Source organism: Diospyros lotus, chromosome 14 (assembly GCF_014633365.1).
Source record: "Diospyros lotus cultivar Yz01 chromosome 14, ASM1463336v1, whole genome shotgun sequence".
In the NCBI taxonomy this organism is placed as follows: Eukaryota; Viridiplantae; Streptophyta; class Magnoliopsida; order Ericales; family Ebenaceae; genus Diospyros; species Diospyros lotus.
Genome location: NC_068351.1, coordinates 3262538 through 3284613, shown reverse-complemented (window position 1 = coordinate 3284613; position 22076 = coordinate 3262538). Strand labels below are relative to the sequence as shown.

The window sequence follows — 22076 nt, the reverse complement described above, 5'->3', positions numbered from 1 at the left end:
GATTTCAATGATTGAGGATTGTGGCCATAATATTTGGAAAAATAGTAATTAGGGTTTCAATGATATGTATTATGGTGTTATTGAAATTATGAGACTCATTTAATTAGGATATTTTCTTTAAGTAAAATTGAATTAAATTATGGTTTAATTTAATTTGTTAGCAATTGTTATGTAAAAATATGGATTGATGGAAAATTCACTAAATTTTTATGGCATAAGTACGTTGGCGATACCTATTTATTGGATGGGTGAAAGAATTGTATTCAAATGTCTTATAAGAATATTGTGATGAAGTGTAAGGAAGAATATTATGATAAATTATATAAATTAGGGTACTACAAATTGATAAGAGAGTGGGATTATCTAACCTTAGGCTATATTGATGTTGAAGTCTTCAAGATGTAAGAAGATGGAATAGAGTTTGGTTTTCTGGAAATTTACATTAAAAGTAAAGAGATGAGTCAAGTAAAAAGAATGTATGTGAGATCAGTGTGAATGAGAGAATAAACGAGGTATGCGACAATAGGGTATGGGAGGTAGGTGTGGACCTCGAAGGATACGATATTCATGTTGATAAAGTAGATTCGAATTATGAGATTGGTGTTAATTACAAATCACCAATTGAGGTAATAACAAAAGATACACCTAATGCTCTTGACACAAGTGATGAGGATAACAAAAGGGATAAGATTTCAATATTGATACAATGGAGATGAACCTAAAAGTGATGACAGCTAATTTGAGGAGTGTGAGACAAATGATGAGGAGTTTGTGATTGTAAGGCAAAACAAGTGTGCCTTTAAATCAATCATTATTGACAATAGTCAACGGTTAGATACATGATGGTAAACAAATGTGCCTTCAAGTTACAATTCAATCAAAATGCAAATTAAAAGTTCAAAATTTACAACACCATCAGAAATTCATAACATAAAAATAACACAAAAGTCCACAATATAATTTATGGTCAAACAAGCATGCTCCAACTTTAACTTCATAACTAATAAAAGTTTACAAAATCTGTTGTTATAGTAGACTTATCTGCAATATTAAGAGAAGCAATAAAGTTAAAAAATTAAAATATTAAAGTTAATATAAATAAAATAATAAACATGTTTGATGAGTAAATAAAAAATTGCTAGATTCAACTGAAAAGTTAAGATTTTATTTTTTTAATTTTTATATATTATGGTACGATGCAAGAGATTCGATTAAAAACTAATTTTTTTTTATCAAATCGCAAACCGCACGGTTTGTGAATTTCTCAAACCATTCCCCCAATAAAATCGCGTGGTGTGGTAGGTTTTCATTATTTAGCAATATTTTTGAACACTCTTAGAGATCTCAAATGTGGGTTTGACACATTTTTAGATCTTAGAAAGACTTTTAAGCGAGATCTATAAGAGTGTATTCCAAGAGTACATAAGAAAAGTCTCCACAAGAGTCTCGTGAGGACAATTCTATCGAGAAGGCTTTCGAAGCTTCCCTTTGCAAACCTCTTCATCTTAGATTTAATTTGACATTGGACTTATTTTTAGACACAAGGAATATATATATATATATATATTGCAATAAAAATCTAATTAAGTATATTATTAGTTTATTTGATAATTTAAAAAAAGCAAATAAAATAATTTAAAATGCCAAATTTGAAATTTTATTGCCTGATACACAGGTAGAAAATCTTGCGCCAAATACAACTTTATATATATATATATATGTATGTAATGAGATTAATAAAAGACAATTAATCTCAATTAAGAAGAAGATGACAGAGAGAATAAACAGAGACCTAGCAGATTGGAAGAGGAGCTCCATTCCAATCTCTGAGGCAATCCAACAAGGGATCAATCATCTGCCCCTTGCAGATGGCGGCGAACACCTTCTCGAACTCCTCCCCCGGCGACCGGACCATTTCTCCTGTCAGCAGCCCGGTTCCGAGTTCCTCCCTCACAAACTTATACAATGGGTAGGACCGGCACTCTTTGATCCTGTTAGGAATCGCCGGATTCCCACTCTCAACCGCCGCTCTCGCAGCCTCCACCTCTTTCGGCAGAACGGCCCTCAGCTCCTCCTCAAAAGCTTCAATCTTGTGGAAGATTGAAGCGTTTGAATTCCTCTCGTTTTCGCCGTTTTTCAGGGCGTGATCGACGAGGACTTGCCGCAGCTTCTGCATCAATGGGTAGACGGAGTTGCAGGGATCGTCGACGTAGGCGAAGACGAACTCCCGGTCCACCACTCGGATCAAGTCCTTCTCGCAGAATCTCGCCGGGTGAAGCTTCCTGGTAGAAGAAGCAGGACTTTAATATATATATATAGGTTATGTGGCTAATATAAATACGTAATAATGAACAGATTGAAGAGAAAAATACGTACCCATCAACGCCGATGACCAGAATTTTCTTTGCTACTTGGCTGACCGTGTTCTTGACGGCGCTCTTTAAATTCTCCTCCAAATGCCTCAAATCTATGGCTTGGCATAATGCCACCAAATAAGTAGAGCTCATGAGCTTCAAGATATCTATGGCTTCTGCCGTTTTTCTTGATGAAATGAGGCCCAAGGAGTTGATATCTTGGTTGTGTTGCTCGGCGCTTTGGACGTGGTTGGTCACCGGGTTGGCCAGAAATTGGAGTTCCGAGCAGTAGGCTGCCATGGCGATCTCGGCGCCCTTGAAGCCATAGTCCAAGCTTGGATTCCGCCCACCGGAGAGATTTGACGGCAACCCATTGTTGTAGAAGTCATTTACGAGCTCTGAAAATTGGGCGAACATGAGCTTCCCGATCGACGCGATTGCTAGTCGGGTATTGTCCATGGAGGTTCCGATTGGGGTACCCTGAAAATTGCCGCCATGTAGGGCTTTGTTTCTTGAAACATCGATCAAAGGGTTGTCGTTTACGGAATTTATCTCCCTTTCGATGGATTTCTTCGAAAATCGAATTACTTCAACCAATGGGCCGAGCCACTGGGGCGATGTTCTAAGGGCGTATCGATCTTGCTTTGGCTTCTGCAGCGGATCCATTTCATGGAGTTTTTGTGCAGCTTTAACGTAAGAGCTTCCATCCAGTATGTGTTCCATAATGGCTGCGGCCTCAATCTGGCCAGGATGGTGCTTCAATTTGTGGGTCAAATGGTCGGTAAATTCAGGCTTTCCTTGCATAACCTCGGCGAAGACCGCCGACAAAACCTCAGCCAAAACAGCAAGAATGTTGGCCTCAAAGAGGGCCATGGAGGCAAGGCCGGAGCCGACGGCAGTGCCATTGACAAGCGCGAGGCCTTCCTTGGGTTGCAGCTCGAAGAACCCGGAATCTATTCCGGCCAGGCGGAAGGCTTGGTCGGGGGTGAGGGTTTCGCCGGCGGGCCCGGTGGCGGTGGAATTGGGACGACCTGTGAGAAGGCCGGCGACGTAGGATAGGGGGACAAGGTCGCCGGAGGCGGTGATGGTGCCTCGAAGGGGCAGGCATGGGGTGATGTTGTGGTTGAGGAATTTGGCGATGGCTTCCAGGACTTGGAATCTGATGCCGGAGTAGCCTTGAAGGAGAGTGTTGATTCTTACAAGCATGGCGGCCCTTGTGGCCGACGGCGGCAGCGTGTGGCAAGACTCCGATGATCCATTACCAAATATTCCCGCGTTCAAGAACCTGCAAGAATTTGCAATTAATGGTCAGTTGGGGAAATTTACTCTTTAGTTTTTCCTAATAAATTAATTATTATATTTTAATTTTTATTACCATAATTATTAAATTTTAAAGCTTATTACAATTTAGTTTCTGTTTTGAGTTTTTGTCAAATTTTATTAATTAAATTTATGTTAATTTTAATATTAATTATTTAATTTATATTAATGTATATCAAGCTAATTTTGATTAATAGAATTTGACGATCGACTATTTAATTAATTAAAAAATATTTAAATATTAAAAATAAAATATAATAAATATATTTTATTTAAAAAGAAAGTGTATTTATTGATATTTAACAATGTCTTTTTTTATTTTTCAAAAACACAAAATTACCTAATAAGCTCATTCTGAAGGGCGCCACCTTGCTTGGTCCTCCTATGGGAGGTGGCCCCAAAACCAGTGGTGACGCCGTAGCTATCAGTCCCTTTGTTCATGCTCTCCATCACCCACTCACTGCTGGCCCTCACCCTTTCCCTAGCAGCCTCCGCGAGTTCCACCTCCACGTCGCTGCCGCGCGCCGCCACCGCCGCCACCTGAGCAATCGTGAGGTTCTCCCCACCCAGCTTCACCACCGGCTGCCGGAACTCCGCCACCATCTCCTTCACCTCGTCCAAATGGCTCCCCTTCACCGCCTCCGCCGCCACGCCCCAGTTCAGTGGGTCCTTCACGCAGAAACCCGAGACGTGGACGCCGTTTGCGTGCCCGATTTCACCCATCGTCAGACGCCGAGAAAAAGCAGACAAAAGAAGGAAGCCAGAAATGCTGGTGGCTAATTGACTAATTTTGGCTGTAGAGATGGCCGGCCGAAGCTTGTGGTTTATATAGAGAGTTGAGGTTTGGAGAGTGGATGGATATGTAGATTGGGGGTTGGGTAGGTGGGCACAAGGGTGCTGGTGGTGTTGGTGGCGGGGATAGGGGGGTTGGTATTGGTGCTAGAGCAATATGGACCGGTGGATATTGCATAATCAATGGCAGCTGAGATTAATTGTGTCAATTATACGTACTATTATAAAAAATGCAATCACTTGTGGGGCATGCTTATGCAAGAAGTAACATTGTTTCTCATTCTAAAATAAAACAAAATCTCTAGAATTAGAAATATTTTGAGACTAAGATCGAGTATAGTTGCCCTAAGATTTGCAGAACTTAATTACCCTAAGATATTTGGTTTAATTAATAAATGATTATAATAGTTTTGAAACTATCCTACTCATATATTTACACGTGTTCATCTATGAACAATTAATTTAATATAAATTATTGATTGTGTTCGAATACTCTCACTGATTATTTATGGCAACACAAGAAAAAGTAATATTGGTTGTGGATTTTCATCAATAAAAAGAAATTTTGCAAAATTAAAAATAACAAATAAATATAGTTGTTATATAATTTAGTGCAAATTGCCTTTAGACCCGTTTGTTTTGGAAATCTCATTTTTGTCTCTAAAGATCCTTGTAGTTTTCATTCTTTACTTTAACAAAAATAAACAAAGTTTCCAAATGGGTTTTCTTGTAATTTTCTTCCCTTTTATTTCTTATTCGATAAATTATAATAATGATAATCATGTTTCTAATTATTTAACATAATTGTACGTTTAATACAATTTATCTAGAGAATTATTGCTATAAAAATGTATTCAATTATATTTCCAATAACAACAATAGAACTCATTAATAATTTTAACTAAATTACCAAAATACAAACTACACAGTCACAGTTTACATATTTGGATTTTGTGTCGACGTCCTTCATTCGCTGTTAATGGATCATCTTTCTCTATTTATTTGCAAATGTGCAAACTATATATGCTTGCGCCAACACTTGGGTCATTTCTTCCCATCGACTATATATTTTGCCATCGCCTATGTCACTTGTTCTACTTATCGACATTGTTGGTGCTTCATCTTCCCATTCTAGATTGCAAAAAGAGAAGAAGAGTAAAGAAGAAAATAGATTAGAAGAAGAGGAGAATAATCCAAATAATGTCATTTTGATAAGTTCGGACTATAAATGTGAAGATATTATTTAGACATTGCTAATTGACACTTAATAGTGACGTTTGACATAAGAGTTATTTATTTTGTTGTCACGCAATATATGCACATTTGCGTGTGCCTCTATCATAAGGCATAGGAAGCCTGTCATTCTACTAAGCTAGCCCATCTTCGTCGTCATCAAGGGAGGCCCAACGAGGACTGGTAGCCATTCCTGGGGATGACCACGAGGTCCACAACACACATTTGCATGCCAACTACTACCCGCCCCTTAACTCTTCGTTGGTAGGTGCACTTAAATCTGTCCTATACATACCTCGCCAGGAGCATGTGTTTTGGGACATTAAAATCAAATCTGCACGCATTTGACTAATTCACAGTTGGCTGCTCATTATTCATGCATACTTGATAAATATGTCATTATTTAGAAAATTATTTCTAATTATCTAATGCTGCTACGGATTTTCATTCTAAAATATATATTAGCTTAATATTATTTATGGGTTTATAAGACTAAATAACAAGAGTGCGATTTCTACGGGGTAAAGATGTATTATTTTTAAGGGTTATTATTAATTAAGCTTGAAAATAAATTTACGAAAAAATAGAAAAAAAATATTTTTTAATAAATTTGGTTGGAACTGGGAAACTTTCCATCCTTAACCCAAGTTTGCAACAACTTAGTTGGGCCCACATTGAGGTGTTTGGTAACAGCCCATCTGCCCCAATCCACCCCCAAGTGGAACCCACCATTTGCACTTCGACGATTCAAATGAAATGTCATTTTTATCAAATTATAATTTTATATTTTATAAAATAACTAAAAAGCAATACATTAGTCCGCATTTTTCCCTATATTTTAGTCATTTTAATTCACCTCAACTCAATTATTCATGAAACACTTATACAATGATTAAATACATAGCACCACAACACACCATACCTTAGAGTAAGACAGGGTAACAGTAATTCTTACAGCATAGGTAGGATTGTAAAAAAATAAGCGATATGTTAGTGTAATCCAATGAATTATGAGCTCGATTTCATCTCTATTCAAGAGTCAAAGACCCAACTTACGATTTATCCTCTTATATAATTAAAGACACAAACACAAAAAATTACATAATGACGATCATCCCAAAACAAGGTAACAGTCGACAGTTGCAATCATATTTAGTTTTTTTAAGAAAAATTCAAAATTTTTAAAATTTTATTCAGTTTTAGAAAATATTTTCTAATTTTTTACTTCAATTTTATAATTAAAGATGTTGTAATATTTTATGTTTCAAAAATTCATAACATTTATTCTTAAAATTTTTATTAAATATAAAAAATGATGTTTTTTAATTCATAGTATTAAGTTCAGAAATTAGAAAAATTAAAATTTTATATTCCAATGAAAAATTCAATTATTCAATAAAAATTAGAGATATAACTAAACATATATGCCCTTATATTTTGTTTAAACTTTAATATGTTTTGTTTGAAGTTTAATGTTTTTTCAAAAAATAACGTTTTGATAAGTTATTGTTAATTAGTTTAAGAATAGCTAAAGATTAAATGAGAAATTATATATTTTTGGTAAATTAATATATTAATTATAAAAGCATTACAAAGGTTAATCACCATGAATCTAAATTAAGCAAAAGACTATGAAAAATCACAAAAGACAAAATTTTAAGTAATTATCACCCAATCCAAATAATTAATGTGCATAATTAATTTGGAAATATATGTAATGATAATTTCTAATATTTCACATTATTTAAGGCTAGTATTGTGAAGTTTCATTTTATCTTTAATTATTTGGGTTTGGTGAGGGTTTCAGAATAGATGATCACCCAATTCAAATAATAGTCTTGCTTTCCACTAGTAAATCTCAAGCTCAAAATTGTTTGGAATTACTCTACTTGTAGTAGAAGGAAGAAGTGGCCCAATCCCATATAGATTTTCTTAGACTCAAATTAGTCGACATAATAATACAATAATGATATGACATAATAATACAATAATGATATAATCAATGCGTAATTAATGAGATACATGATTTTTGAAAAATTGTTCTTTTATATAGTGTGTTGAGGAGTTTCTAAAGAATTAAAATTATGCCACAAAAATGGTCAAATCTAATCCCTTAGGTGAACTTGATGAGTTGGCTACACAATATAGGTGCGTGCTCGAGCTCGAACTCAAGCCCGAGCCCATTTTGTATTTATGGCTTGAATAGCCTTGGATTTTAGGCTTGAGCTTGTTCTAGAAAAGCTCAACTTTCAGATTTAATCATTTTAGCTAAAAATTGAACAAAAATAATAAATAAATTAAAAGAACTAAAATATAATGTCAACAGATGTGATAGACTCTCCCAAGTAAGGGAGAGCCTCTAGAAAAACCCCTAACATTGGCCCTCTAAGTCCCCACGAGCATAATCTAACGGTTAAGATCGTATACGAGTTAGTCCCAAGAGGCTGAGACTTTAACTGCTATATAGTCGATAACAGGTTCAGTGTTCGAATCTTGCCCTGAGTTTCGTAATTTATCTCTTTTGCAAAAATTATAGAATTGAGTTATAGAAAACTCTTAAGATGAGAGATTTCATCTTTAATCCCAATAAGAGTAAAAAAAAAAAAAAAATCTTTTTCGACTAAATCCCTTGGGTGACTGGTCGTGGCACATTCCACAAAGAAAAGTACAATTTAATATATCTCCAATGTTTATTTGAAAAAATTTACAATAGATAAAGACTTAATTGACCAAGAACTCTGTAAATTTTTCAACAACTTGCCATTTAGTAATTTAATTCTCTGACGGTGTTTTTCCTTTTAGGAATTTGTAAGTTTGAAGATAAATTGCTAAAGACTCTAAATATTATTGTTGTATTAAGGTAGGTTTCATAGAATATTTTAAAAATTTTACCTAAAAGAGTTAATTTTAAAGTTATTTCTAATTTTCAAGACTAAATAATGTTAATATACGGAAGATGGTCAATTCATACAATAAATAAAATTTGAGGTGACGTAGGTTTAAATAAAGACAACCATAAGAAGTACATATCTAAAAAAAAAAAAAAACAATTATATAAATTGCACCTAATACCATATTAAATAATATCATTAACCGGTCATAGTTGCATCATTCTAATTAATAACAAATTAATTCGGCCGTTTCTACAATCATGTCATGGACATATAAATGTGTGCGTGACAACATAATAAATCTTAATGTTTATTTGTGAGATTTATTAATTACCCACCTACCTACCTACCTTTGCTAGAAAAGACTTGGCTCAAGTTTGCTCATCACAGAGCTATAGCAGGGCATTGGGATTTGCTACCCAGTACACAATTATGCAAGGAGAATGCTATTTTGTTATTGATGGGTTGATAAAATTTGACTAAAATAATAAAAATATATCACTTATTTGTAAGATTGCGTTCCTTTTCTTTTCATGATTGCCTCTAATAATCTCTTTTGCCTTGCCGTCTCTTTACCTTGTGCTGACTGCCACCATATCCTTCTTCTCCGCAATCGGTGCGAGGTTAGGCGACGAGGCGAAAGGGGTTGCTAGAGACGGTCATGGGAAGGAGAGAGAGAGGAGATTATTTTGGCTAGGAACATTTTTATTATTTTGGCTAGATCTTATCAACCAATCAGTCAGCCTCCCGGACGAACTACTCATTATGCAAACCTCAAAAGACATTCAATGCCACAAGAGGACAGTATTCATGTATATATGTATGTATGTCTGTACCAAAGGTATTAATTCATGCCACTGACGACTTGTTCTCACATTCGATACTCAAAACAAAATAAGTCATCGACTATGTTACTACTTACCTAGATAAAATTTACGAAAATTACCTCTTAACTAATAATACGTTTGCGTTATGATCCAACCTGTCTCTATTTCTCAAGAGGATGAGGAGGTTGAGTCCCATACGGCGGCGCCGGAGGCCCGTAATACTGGGGAACTCTGGCCGCTTCCGTCCGGCCCCTTGCTCTTCCGAAGAGGTAGCATGCCAAAATCAAGATCAACAGCAACAAGATTGCCGGCAGCGATACTACCATATAATAGTGCATCATAGCTTGAATTCAGCCGGACCACCCACCCCTGCATCATATATGTAACCAAACAGACGGGTTCAGTGCCGGAGACTCCGTGATTTCAGTCGCAAAGAAGAAATTCGAAGAACACAACGTACGCCAAGCAAAGCAACAATTTTTAATTACTAGCTTTGATATACAGTGCTCGCGAGAGCTTCAATATAGAAAGAGGAACAAATTAAGAAGCAACGCTTAATGACCTGGTTGTTCTGTGTTACCCCAAAGCTATTGATTGAGAGAGAGAGAGAGAGAGAGAGAGAGAGAGCACAGAACCAGAAATAATGGTTAAAGTCACTGATTCATTGACGATAGCATTCTTTTCTTCCGGTTAGTTACCCGCTGCTAACTTTGCATGACTTCAATATTCATCGCCTTTTCAAGAATTATTGTTTGTGATAATGTAAAATATCATTAATAGTTAACAATCAATAATTAATGCTAGTAAATATCATTAATAGTTAATTAATGTAGCTGACCTGGATCAACCGCCAATAACTTTAAGCGTTGCTTCTGAGTTGTCTTAGGAAAATATAAGAAAGGGTAATAAAGAATAACTATTTATATAGGTGGAAGGTCACTTCGAGTAAAAGTCTATTTCCTCTGGAAGAGTCTTCGAGTAAGACTTGGAGTTTGTTTCTCACAACAAAATATTAAATTAATCTCTTAACTTATCTTTATCTACACACACACACACATTACAATGTCAAGCGTCAATTATCCAAGGAATGAGAACCTTTGTTTTGAACAGGTACATTAATCAATCATGAAGTAAAAAATATACACACACACACACACACACATATATATATATATATCGTTCCTTAACATGAAAAATTTCCATAGTTTGACAAAAATGAAAGTTTTTCTTGTTCTTCTCATTATGGCTTATGTAAATAAGCAAGGGCAACAGTAAGTGAGGTCCATTTCAGAGCAAATCCAACTGTTTCTCTATGAACCAACGATCGGATTATTCAAAGGGCAATTCTAGAATACCCAAAGGAGCCGCCAGGGTAACCCCTGGAACAATCAAATTATAAAAACTAAAGGGCATTTCTTAGAGAGAGGCCCCCTTGTTATGACACCTAAATCCCGGTACCCAAGAAAAGTGCTGTAATGGTGCCTGACAGTTTATTTACTTTTCTTCCATTTGTTATCTCATCATATAATTTTCTATGACTGAGAAAGAAAACAGCTGCCTCAAGATGAGCATCCATGCAATACCACCCATTTTTATCTTTATTATTATACACAATATGTATGTATGTATAATAGATCAGCTGGTATCAACTGCTGTCTAAAGCCTAGAAAAGAGAGAAGAGAGAAGGGAGAGCATGAGAATTGCCAGCAACCCATATGCAAAATTATGATAATTTCTTGCCAATTTTTTTCCTAGCATTTCCTTGCAAATCTACTGCAAGTTCATGTTGTTTATCCTATTATGCATCGCAACCTACTGCAAGTTCATATACTTTATCATCCTATGCAGAAAAGATTTCATACAGAGAGAGAGAGAGGGAGAGGGAGATTTCTTCTTCTTCCAGATGTACTGCAAGCATGGACAATGAGCTGCTGCTTCCCAAAACCAAGCAACTCACGAAGTCGTCCACATGGGGCAGCCCTACGAGCCATAGGGCGCCGAGGAAGGAGCCTTTCGCGATCCGGCTGGTCCACCTTCATGGGCGCCAACCGGCTTGCCGGACAGGCGGCGCTTGTAGCGCTTGAGAACAGACGCCAGATTCTCTTTCCCTTTCGGGAATGCCACGTCTCCTGCTGTCGTGCCTGACCTACCCTTTCGACAAGATATTGCGGTCTCCACATCCTTGACTTTCTCGAAGAGCATGGCTGCGGTCGTGCATTTTCCCCTGCCCTGCTTTGCTGGTGGCGGCAATCCTCCTTCTGGAATAGGTGGCGGGCTTGACTTCAGCTGTGTCGCGGGGATGTGCAGGCACAAGCAGGGGGTCATTGGCGTGCGGGGCTTCACAAGACCCGGATTGATGATTCCCTGTCATTCATGCATTCATTTTGTAAAGTGCGCATCAATCTATGATCACAACCGGACTACGAACGGCAAAACGATGAAGACACGTAGATGGGAAGAACCAAAAATATTGCCCAATAAGGAGCGTTTCTTAGCATATTATGTCCTAAACATTAAATATGTCCATAAAAGGTCAACAAATTAACGGCTGGATATGTTGTTGTTGTTAAAAGGTCAACAAATTAAAGCCATTATAAGTTTCGAGAAGTAGGTTTAATCTATTAGTCATTTTATCCCCTAGCCTTTTCGGTTCCAAGAATTCGATGTACCAAAACTTTCCTAGTTTATAATGGAGTTTTCTACAAATGATAATTAAGAATTTATTTCTATTCACATGTCATGTCCTAACTTCTTTAAAATTTGTCATGTGAGGATATTTTATGTCATATTTTGTGTTTGTGCCACATTTGTCTCTTTCTACCACATTTTTCTAGACAAAGAAATCATCATCTTTCATCGTTCAAACAACAATCATAAGCCCTTTAATTCCACTAAGTGGGGTTAGCTACAAGAATTGTAGAGTTCTAACCATCTCTATTCATGATCACATTCTCTATAAGGCAAATATATCCTCTGTTATGTTTAAGAGTTTTCCACTAAGTTTTATTGGGTCTTTCTCTCCCTTTCTTCTACAACAAACATCCTCCAGTTCATCCATAGGTGTGCATTGTTTATCAGCTTTCTTTTCACAAACCATCTTAATTGTATCTTCTATATCTTATCTTCGAAAGGTGCTGCTCCAACCAAATTATGTATAATTTTCTTCTTTTGTTTTTTCTTTCTTGTATTGTATGACCACATGTCCGCACTCCTTATCTCTCAGTTACTCCGATATTTTGCACATGTTAGTATCAAAATGCCCAACATTTTAAGCCATATGGTATTGACAGAAATCAAAATACTCTTGCTCACAAGTTCTTCCCTTTGGATGAAAAAGTATTCATCTTCAGAGACGAGTTGACAATCCTTCAACTGCAACATCATCTAAGGATTCTCAAATAATGTGATGTCTCCCCCAAGTAAATTCCTAACCTCTCTCTCCTCATCTTCAAATACTACAGAGTAATATTCTTATAAACCATGACCAATACCAAACATATCGATAGTCCTATTTTGGTTCTGGAAATAAAAAGGAGCATAAAACTTGTCTTTCGATTTGGCCAACAAGGAAAAAACACATAGCTCAAAAGAAATAGAATGTACCATATATGTCCATATATCCTCTAGTTACATGTAACGGACTAAAAAAATAAATAGAGAGAGAGAGAGAGAGAGCACAGAAACCGAAAACTTTACCTGAAGGCGATTGAGCACATATGTGTATTTCCCCCACAACTCCGGCCTACTCTCCATAAGTGAGAGCTCTAGAATCCGGTGAATGCACCATACCCCAAAGCTTATTATCAATTTGAGTCTCCAAACACAGCCCTCTCCACAATTAGGAAATGAGGAAACTAAAAACTTGGCATGATCTATTTCATCATTTTTCAGTGCAGAACCTTGTTTCCTGTCAAATGAATACAGAGGTTCACCAATTTGAGCTACCCGATTCATCTCCCTGGTTTCAGGTTCATAAACGTATCTCTCCCTTGCAGCAACACGACCTATCAGATCCTCATCAGCACCATCATTCTGTCTAAATAACCAATCAGATCCTTCCAGTTTCAAAAGCTTCACAATGGCAAGTCTGAAAGACTGAAGTAGTTTCGCTTCCACATCCATAAAAGGTTCAGTTTCTGGCGTAATTGAACTTTGCTTACTCTGAACTTCCTCACTCCCAGCGGTATTTGTATTATTGGCTACGCCAAACTGTTCAAAAGGCTGTGTAGACCACAGAGATCCAGTGTCTAAGCCCAAGCTGAACCGTGAGGCATACAGGTCTCTGTATGGTTTTGAAGGCGAGAGATGATCAAATGGATAAGGCACTCCTGCCTTCAGTGAACCAGTTGCATGCAAGGATGATCCATATCCAATGGAACCGTCCAATTGAGCACTTCTGTCAGAGAGATATAAGTTCCGATAAGGAAGAGAGAGACTTGATATGTCAGGTGAACTATGGAATTTCTTAGCATGGACTGAACTATTGACGTTCTCAGCAGGTCCAGGACCAGGAGTGCAAAGATCATTGTCAAGTGATCTTTCAGATTGCAATGAAATATTTCTAGATATAACAGGTTTCGAGAAACCAGGGGGGGGCGTGCTTAACCCATTCTGTGGTTTCCGAACTGAAGTAAAAGCGGGTGGATTTCTGTAGTTTGACGCACCCAAAGATGGGGATTTTGGAGTTAGTGCCTCCATTTGTCCATTCAAGTATTCAGAATTCTTTTCTTTAGCAATCCGACTGAGATATGATGCCATCTGATAGCCATGAATAGTGGCTGGCTGATAGTCATTGCCTTCAGAAGCTGGTGGATATCGCACACTAGAATAACGCCTACCAAAAGAGTCAAGAGCACTGTAACTAGAATTTGATGCATATGCATCCAGCAACTGTGATTGGCTGGACCATGATGAAGATGGCCCCCTTGGGAGGCGGGAAGATGCCTCTATGTTGCCTTGCATACCCAGCAGACTATGAGAGTCGTAAACACTTGGCTTCATTAGTGAATCAGATCTTCCGCCCACAGATGGAAAATATCCAGTGAGTTCCTTTGCATTTACCTCCATTTTCAGACGAGTGGTAGGCTTTGAATCAACTTTTGAATCTAGACCCAGCAGCACATCCAGTTTTTTAGCTTTCGCTTCCTGTACTGGGTTCCCATGGAAATCAAACAACTGCACCCAGAATTCATCCAGAATGGTAGTTAATTGACGTCTTGCACCACGGCCCAATCCAGATAATCTCGAGAGACTTCCTGTACCACTGCCACCTTCCTCACTTCTCCCACTGAGGCTCTTATATGATCCAGGGCCATCAGATGTTAAAGACGGGCTAATTGCAGGTGCCCCATTAAATGATTCTTCGGGCTCCCAAGTATCTCCCTCATCATCCTTCCCAGTCTGTAAATCCCCCTCCGTTCTCTCAGCTTTTTCTACCATGTCAGATGATTCTTTCTTCAAGGTCATGCTGTCCACTGACTCACTCACAGGGACTTCACTGTAAACAGTTGTGACCAAATCTGGTTCAACTGTGGTAGTTGATTCCTCTGGGTGGAACTTAGAGGGACTAACATATGCAATTTCAGGAATGCTGTCCTCTATAGTTTTCAAATGAGGCATGGCATCAGAGTCCAGAAGTGTTTCGGGCAAATTTAGATCAGTACCTTTAACTGACATATTAGAATGACTCTCAATGGGCTCTCCTAGGGCATCTTCTTTTTGTAGGGATTCCTCCCTTGCATATGTTTCACCAGTATCACTTTCATCTTTCTCTTCAGCTAACTCTGGGTTAGCATCATTCACATCGCAATACCATACCTGATCATCTAATCCCGAACTAGCAGATTTCAATGGTGTGGCTGCAAGCCAAAGCATCAAACAAAGTGAAGCAGAACCAGCGACGAGAAGAACAACATAAGACAAAGACATGCTACTTCCCAAGGTCCACTTCATATTTCCCACCCACTCGCTGTTCCCAAATACCATCTCCACCAGGAATATAATCTTTAAGCCCAACATTCCGAAAAATACGATCAAGGCTAAGAACTCCACAAACTGAGAAATCTTGTAGGTGCCCATCACCGATCTTGAAGAGGCAATCCGGAAGAGGGGAATCACAGAAGAAGGCAGCATAAGTGCAACCACTACCTGCATAAATATTAGCAGCTGATATATACCTTCAGCTCCTGAATTCCAAACACAGTAGAGGGCCGGGATAATGGCAATAATTCTGATTGTTACATGACGAAGCCAACCAGGAATTTCTAAGCCAAAGAAATCATGCAGGACTGCTTGTCTACCAAGATTCCAAGTTAAGGCGGTGATTTGATTGGAAATGAACAGAACCAGCAGAAAAGCAAAAGGCACTATCGAACTCCTAAATACCTGCACAATTTGGATTGCGGAGTATTTTAGCACATATCAAACTCAGTATGGCCCTGTGGGCACCACGTATTCAATTAGTTATGGCACAATGAACCGCTTATGAAACCCAAACCTGATCCATTAGAGACAATGCATCCTGAAAAGTAAGCAAAACAAGGCCTCTACTATAAAACACATCTGCTGCAGCATTCATCAGCACGTAATTCACCAGGAAAATACCGCTGAAAATGCAAAGGATGGCAAAAAAGTGGTCATGGCACAAGAGTCCCTTGGAAACATTATGGGATCCATGTTCTTTCTGAAAGAAAGTAAAAGATGACTAATGTTAGATTCGCGAGCTGAAAATAGCCGCAATGACAAAATTCCCCCCTTTTGGTATGGCAAGAAAATGCAGGACAAGCTTAACACTCAAAATTTACTAACACATATACTGCATATGAGAAGGATAAGCTAACTCTTAGCTTCCCACAGGCAATTCACATTGTCTTGCTTCTTAGGATGCAATATCTCACATCATGTTTATTGAGCTTGTGCTATTAAGTGTGTAAATATCTGACTGAATGTCATTTTTCTTTTTCTGACGAGCATATAGCTGATCAAACTTTTTGAGTTAAAATACTTTAACAAATTAACTTAAAATAATATGAAGATTACCCAAAAATATATGATTACACAACAAAGCTTTTTAAGTACCACACCACATCAATATAAATGCACCCCTTATTCCTCTAACTCATAGAACAAAGGCATCCACTCCGAATAAGGTGAGACATTTCTTACATGGAATTATGAGATGGCATCCTATAACCTTAGTTATAACCATGTGAAGAACTATCCACCATGAAGAATCCCACTTCTTAAACCTTTGGTAGTCATCCATATGGTGTCTTTTTAAATATAGCAGCACCAAACATGGCATAAAAGTTCCCCAGCCTTGTCAAAAATATGGATAGGACAAAAGTAATCTTTCAGAAATGTGTGGCAGTCTTGCAGGTGGGGAAAGAAGTGGAAGAATGACACATAAGACTGTTGGTTAAAAGTGCTTTTGAACAATCGTTTTGAATAGATTTGAAACATTAATAAAGGTTTAGGGCTTCAAATGAGGTTGGATTATAGATGTGGGATGACTTTCATGCATTCATCTTCAAAGGTGAAGGAGCAGACAATGTCAGGCTTTGGTTGTATATTTCATGCAACCATGGACCACTTTGCAAGCTATTCCCTAATCTATTTCGTTTGTGAGAGAAGGGGTAATGAGTACTAGTGAGAGCCTTTATCTATGCTCTTATAACATTGTTTATAATCCTCATCTTAGACATAACCTGAAAGTTCCTTCATGCACTCTTCACTTTCTTTCTTCTTTTTCCAATATCGTGAGGCACATAATCAAAGTTGACCAGGGCCATTATAAGTCAAGACCAAGCTAGATCATTTGTATCTTCTAGGAGCCTAATTTCAGTAGAATTAACACAGATAATAACAAATTCAAGTAGTGTTGTGCCCTGTGCAGTGATCCAAACAGAGTTCAACCATGTTAACAGCCACATGACTTGGCCGTCACAGCATATGAACAAATACATCATTTTGCGTTATGGTTTTAATGATGCCAACAACCAAAGACAACGGCTACAATAATTTTTTTCTTTCTTGGACAAGTAACAATTACGGTAGCAATGTTCCTTGCTTAGCCAAAAACTCAAGCCAGCAGACCTGCTGATGCAGAATCAAGAACAAGAACACAAGAACTAACTAAAACCTGAACTCAAATAAATTCTCAAACCAATATCAATAATACTTTACTTCGAATTGCATCCTAAACAACTATATAAGCAACTAATAAATGAAATTCTACTCTAATTAGGATTCTAGTAGTTATAATCCCAATCCAATTAGGATTCTAAAGGAACCTTCAGAAGATCTTCTCCTCCTGTCCTTCCCCCCCGGGTAAATGGTATATCCAGTGCTAAAATATTACATTTGGTAAGTGTTTGCAATGGTGAAACAAAATTTGGTATAAACTAGATGGAAGACTCAACTTACGTACTGAAAATAATGCATTATGCCTGCCTAGCAATATGTCAGGCATGGTATTTGCAGAAAGATAGTCTGGGACAGTGGACATTTGCAGAAAGATAAAAAGAAAGAGGAAGAAGCTAAGCCAAAACAAAACAGCAAGTTATGAAAAATACACAAAACAGCATGTTTAACATAAACAGCCCATAAATATTATCCCAATGGAAATGATAGCAGACACAGGTCGCGGGGGGGGGGGGGGGGGGGGTGGGGGGAGGAGAGAATGTGTTGGTTTGCAATATATAGCACAATTTGAAATGTGTAAGATTGATTATGCCAAAGGTCTTCTCCCCTACTTAGTTTGATATCTAAATGTTGGCAAGTCCCAACTTACATGCATAATGCAAGTTTCAAGGCAAAGTAGGATGCACGTTCTCACACAAGATATATCATAAGCAGCCAAAATCAGACACATCGCAGTAGACATATTGAGAGGGAGAGAGAGAGACCTGTACAATGGAAGAATGGAGATAAAAGTTGTGAGGCATAATATTTGCTCCAAGAAGGCTCATCAATGCAAATGCACTTTCCCCACTTAACTTTGCTAGAGTCCCACTTGTGGTGAATGAAATTTCTGGCTGACTAAAGAGCACCCCCAGGACATAAAACAGCAATATAAAACTCGTTGTCAATATGCACACAAATTTTGCCTTGCCATTATCCTGAAAATGTATTTTCCTATAAGTATAATACTATAAATATCAGGTCACAATGCAGTTGAATGATTATAAAGAAATTAATAAGCAGGCTCACGAGAAGGGTGGCAAAAAATGGATACAGAATTGCACCAACAGCAGCTAGAAAGACACCAGATAATAGGTCCACAGCAAAAAGTAGATTGAGGCCATGTGCAGTACCAAGAACCTATCATAAAAAAGCAATTACAGACAGATTTCAATTCCAATAAATATGTATATATATGTGTGCACGCACACGCATATCAACCAGTTATAAACAATAGCATCAGAGAAGGGAGAAACTACCATAGAAAGGTCCAAAGCAATCATTGAAATCTCAGTTAGAACTCCCAAGGAGATGCATGTAGCCTTGTCATACTCTTCACTGCAAATCTTTGCCATCACAAGGGGGGAAGCAAAACAATAGGACAAGTTAGCCAGGCACAAACATACATAAGTAAATCAGAAGCACCTAGCAACAATATTTCAGCAATCCATAGCAACAGGGCAATGCACATAGAAGAAGGTGGCAATGCATAGGCATAAGAGTGTTTGATGCTACACGAAGACCATACAACTTAGGCCATAGTTTTGCAATCTAACATGAATATCCTATGTTGAAATTACAGACTTGGACTGAACAAATAGGAACATCACTTCAAATGGATAGTAAGTTGTCAAACTTCAAACCCAACAAAACAATGTGTTGTTCACTAAAGAGAAAATACATGGGGTTCATTAAGAAGCTTGCTAGTTTTTCTAACCAATATCACGCTATTATACAATTAACAAATAAATGCATTGACAATTTATATAAATTCTCAACAAAACAATGTGTGCTTAATTACAAAGAAAATAATAGGGGTTCATTGAGAAAAATGTTGGTTTTTCGAACTGCTGTCAAGCCATCACCTTACAAAAATAAAGTCATCCCCAATTTACACAACCCCCCTCCCCCCCCCCTTCCCTCTCTCTCCCTCGATAAGGGGAAACACAAAATTTTTACCACACCTATGCTAAAGTTGAAAACCATAATAATTATTTGGTAATGGCAAAAAGCAAGTGGACTTCAGAAAAATGAAATAAATAAGAAAGAATTACCTGGGACAGATCTCTTCCAGTGACTAGAGCAATACGAGCCGAAAGGTACTGGCATAGTATAGCAGCTAAATTGAAAACAAACATTAGTAGAGCCAAATCAGACCCAAAATGAGCTCCTGCTTCAACAACTGCAGCCCATTTCCCAGGATCAACATATCCTACTGCAACCAACAGCACAGGCACAATAGCAGGAAGCAAGCGCTGGGCAATGCTTGGCCGATGATTAGATATGTGAATTTCAGTGTCCATGTTGTTGTCAAACAGGTTGAATAGATCGGAATTCAGCACTATGGTTGATAGTTAATCAAGTCTTCAAATAACAGAAGCACCTTGTAACACTTGTCAAGGACAATAAAATTACATAGCCGCATATAACAAATGTATTTCCAGTGCTGAAATGGCAATATTCTTCAGTCACCCAGAATCACACAGAAATTTGAGAATGTTGCCACAATGCTGATCATCTTCGGAGATTATAAACAAATCAACTGCTCAGGTAAATGACGTCCAACAGGCTAGTAATAACTTACTGCTCGGTAAACAGTAATTACTGACGCGGAAAAACTTCAAGAACAGTTCGGCTTGAAAGCAACTCTCAATGTTCCTTTAACATGCAGAGCACAAGCCTCCTTTAGGGTAGCTCCAGCTGGGAAATCATTTGTTTAACACGAAACAGGGTCCGCACAGCCAAATGTTAGTGAAACACTCTCATTGAACTGCAGTTTGAACTCTTATACCAGCTACAATAAGACAGATCACAAAACATATCAAACAATAAAGAAAATAAACTCGGAAATCCAAGTCAAATACTAAAAGTAATATGATCAACAATAAATGCACACAGGAGATCCAAAAGAATTTAAGACAGAACATGCTGACATACAGGTAGAATGCAAACTGAAATACATTCCCGACCTAAAAACATCACATATTGAACAGGCCCAAATAAATCAGTACTAATTTCATCAATGCTATTACAAACTCAACCAATTTCACCATATTCATGACTTTGTCAACAATGGAGAAGTAGTCCAGTAAGTTGCATACAAGAGTCAAATTTTGAAAGGCTTATATGCAAATACAAAGGCATTGCCAATTATCCTAAGGAAAATGAATAATTACAGATTAAAAACAATCTTTGCTTAATTAGCCAAAAAAAATCTTTGCCACCATGTTTATACAGATATGAATTAGAAAACTGGAGAGAGAGAGAGAGAGAGAGAGAGAGAGAGAGAGAGAGAGAGAGAGATCTGTTTGGACTTTACTGAACTATTCACATCACAAAACAACAGCAGAAGAATTTACAAATTCACTTCCAGAAACTAAATTAAAACAGCAGCCTAACAAGATGAAATTCAGCACCCAGTATGGTTACAACAAACAGCCCAAAAAAACCCAGAAATTATCAAATACTAACACCCAGAAACTTGAAAACGACGGACACAGATTGAAGAGGGGTGAGCGAGAAAGCACCTCCTAGAACTTACACTGTGCTATCTCATCACAAAATCAACAGGAGAACAATTCCCAGAACAAAAAAAGTTCCATTCCAAAACAGAAGGAAACAGAGTCAAAAGCCTAGAAACAGAGGGAAGGACCCATTGCTGAAAAAGATCAGAAACAACCGCCACCATCGCAAGGAATTGATGGATCTGAAATATATATGTATTAGATATGCGTGCGTACCTTATAACCTATGCTATATGCCTAAAACTAGGGTTCCCAAAATATTGCAGTTACCTTCCTTTTTCAGGGTATTTCCATTCCCAGCCTATAGCAATCTCTCTGCTCTCACAGTGGATCAGACAGAGGGTCTTTAAAGCACCAAACTTTAATTGATTTCTAGTGAGAGAACGAGTTCTCAGCTGCTACTGAAGAGAGAGATGGCAAGTACATCCATGCCTATATATATGTATGTATTTCTTTCTAAAAGAGAAAACTTTCTTCAAGCCTTCCTGCAGGGGGAGAAAAGGAGATAACAAAAGCCCAGTAGAAAAGGCTCTGTTTTTCCATTTATATTTCCCCTCCTCGAAGCTAATTCACACACTTTCTCTCCCTTCCTTCATCGCCCTACTGCCCACTTTCTCTCTCTAACTCTTCCCCTTCTTTCTGCGCTCGCTAAAATTTATGATGCCAGGTGGCCCAATTTTTTCCCCGATAAAATTTTGTTGATTTTCCAGGCTAGTCCTGAACGACGCCGTTTTATGCGATTAGGCCTTGTTTGGCAACCGTTTGGCCCTAATGTAACATATTTCGGGAAGATATTAATGCCCAATACTGAACATTTATTGTACCTACTAGAGACAATTTAGGTGATATGAAGGCCCTTTGTGAATGAACTTCAGGACCATTTTGGGCACCCATGCATGATGGATATGTATAATCCCTATACAAAATTAATATATATTGAGAGTATGTGGATGT

At 37.7% G+C, this 22076-nt stretch overlaps 2 protein-coding genes and 1 long non-coding RNA gene across 5 annotated transcripts; all 3 read right to left on the bottom strand.

Moving 5' to 3' along the window:
- Nucleotides 1-1641: 1641 nt before the first annotated feature.
- LOC127789895 (phenylalanine ammonia-lyase-like) lies at nucleotides 1642-4495 on the bottom strand. The gene is made up of 3 exons (XM_052318973.1): nucleotides 4015-4495; nucleotides 2377-3639; nucleotides 1642-2282 (listed from the first exon to the last, which is right to left on the bottom strand). The coding sequence occupies exons 1-3, from the start codon at nucleotides 4395-4397 to the stop codon at nucleotides 1793-1795; spliced, it is 2136 nt and encodes a 711-aa protein (XP_052174933.1). The 5' UTR covers nucleotides 4398-4495; the 3' UTR covers nucleotides 1642-1792.
- A 4884-nt stretch (nucleotides 4496-9379) lies between these two features.
- LOC127789898 (uncharacterized) lies at nucleotides 9380-10120 on the bottom strand. The gene is made up of 2 exons (XR_008020685.1): nucleotides 9980-10120; nucleotides 9380-9786 (listed from the first exon to the last, which is right to left on the bottom strand). It is a non-coding gene; the product is annotated as an uncharacterized LOC127789898 (long non-coding RNA).
- A 1020-nt stretch (nucleotides 10121-11140) lies between these two features.
- Nucleotides 11141-21759, bottom strand: LOC127789894 (ethylene-insensitive protein 2-like). Of its 3 annotated transcripts, XM_052318972.1 has the most exons (9): nucleotides 21393-21759; nucleotides 21140-21304; nucleotides 19653-20392; nucleotides 18858-18944; nucleotides 18628-18738; nucleotides 18324-18536; nucleotides 15914-16099; nucleotides 13114-15801; nucleotides 11141-11781 (listed from the first exon to the last, which is right to left on the bottom strand). In XM_052318972.1, exons 3-9 carry the CDS (start codon nucleotides 19899-19901, stop codon nucleotides 11398-11400), a joined length of 3918 nt encoding a protein of 1305 aa, XP_052174932.1. In that variant the 5' UTR covers nucleotides 19902-20392; nucleotides 21140-21304; nucleotides 21393-21759; the 3' UTR covers nucleotides 11141-11397. The 3 variants fall into 3 exon arrangements, with proteins under 3 accessions (XP_052174932.1, XP_052174930.1, XP_052174929.1); XM_052318970.1 differs by lacking the exon at nucleotides 21140-21304 and having other exon boundaries at nucleotides 21339-21759; XM_052318969.1 differs by lacking the exon at nucleotides 21140-21304.
- Nucleotides 21760-22076: the final 317 nt, after the last annotated feature.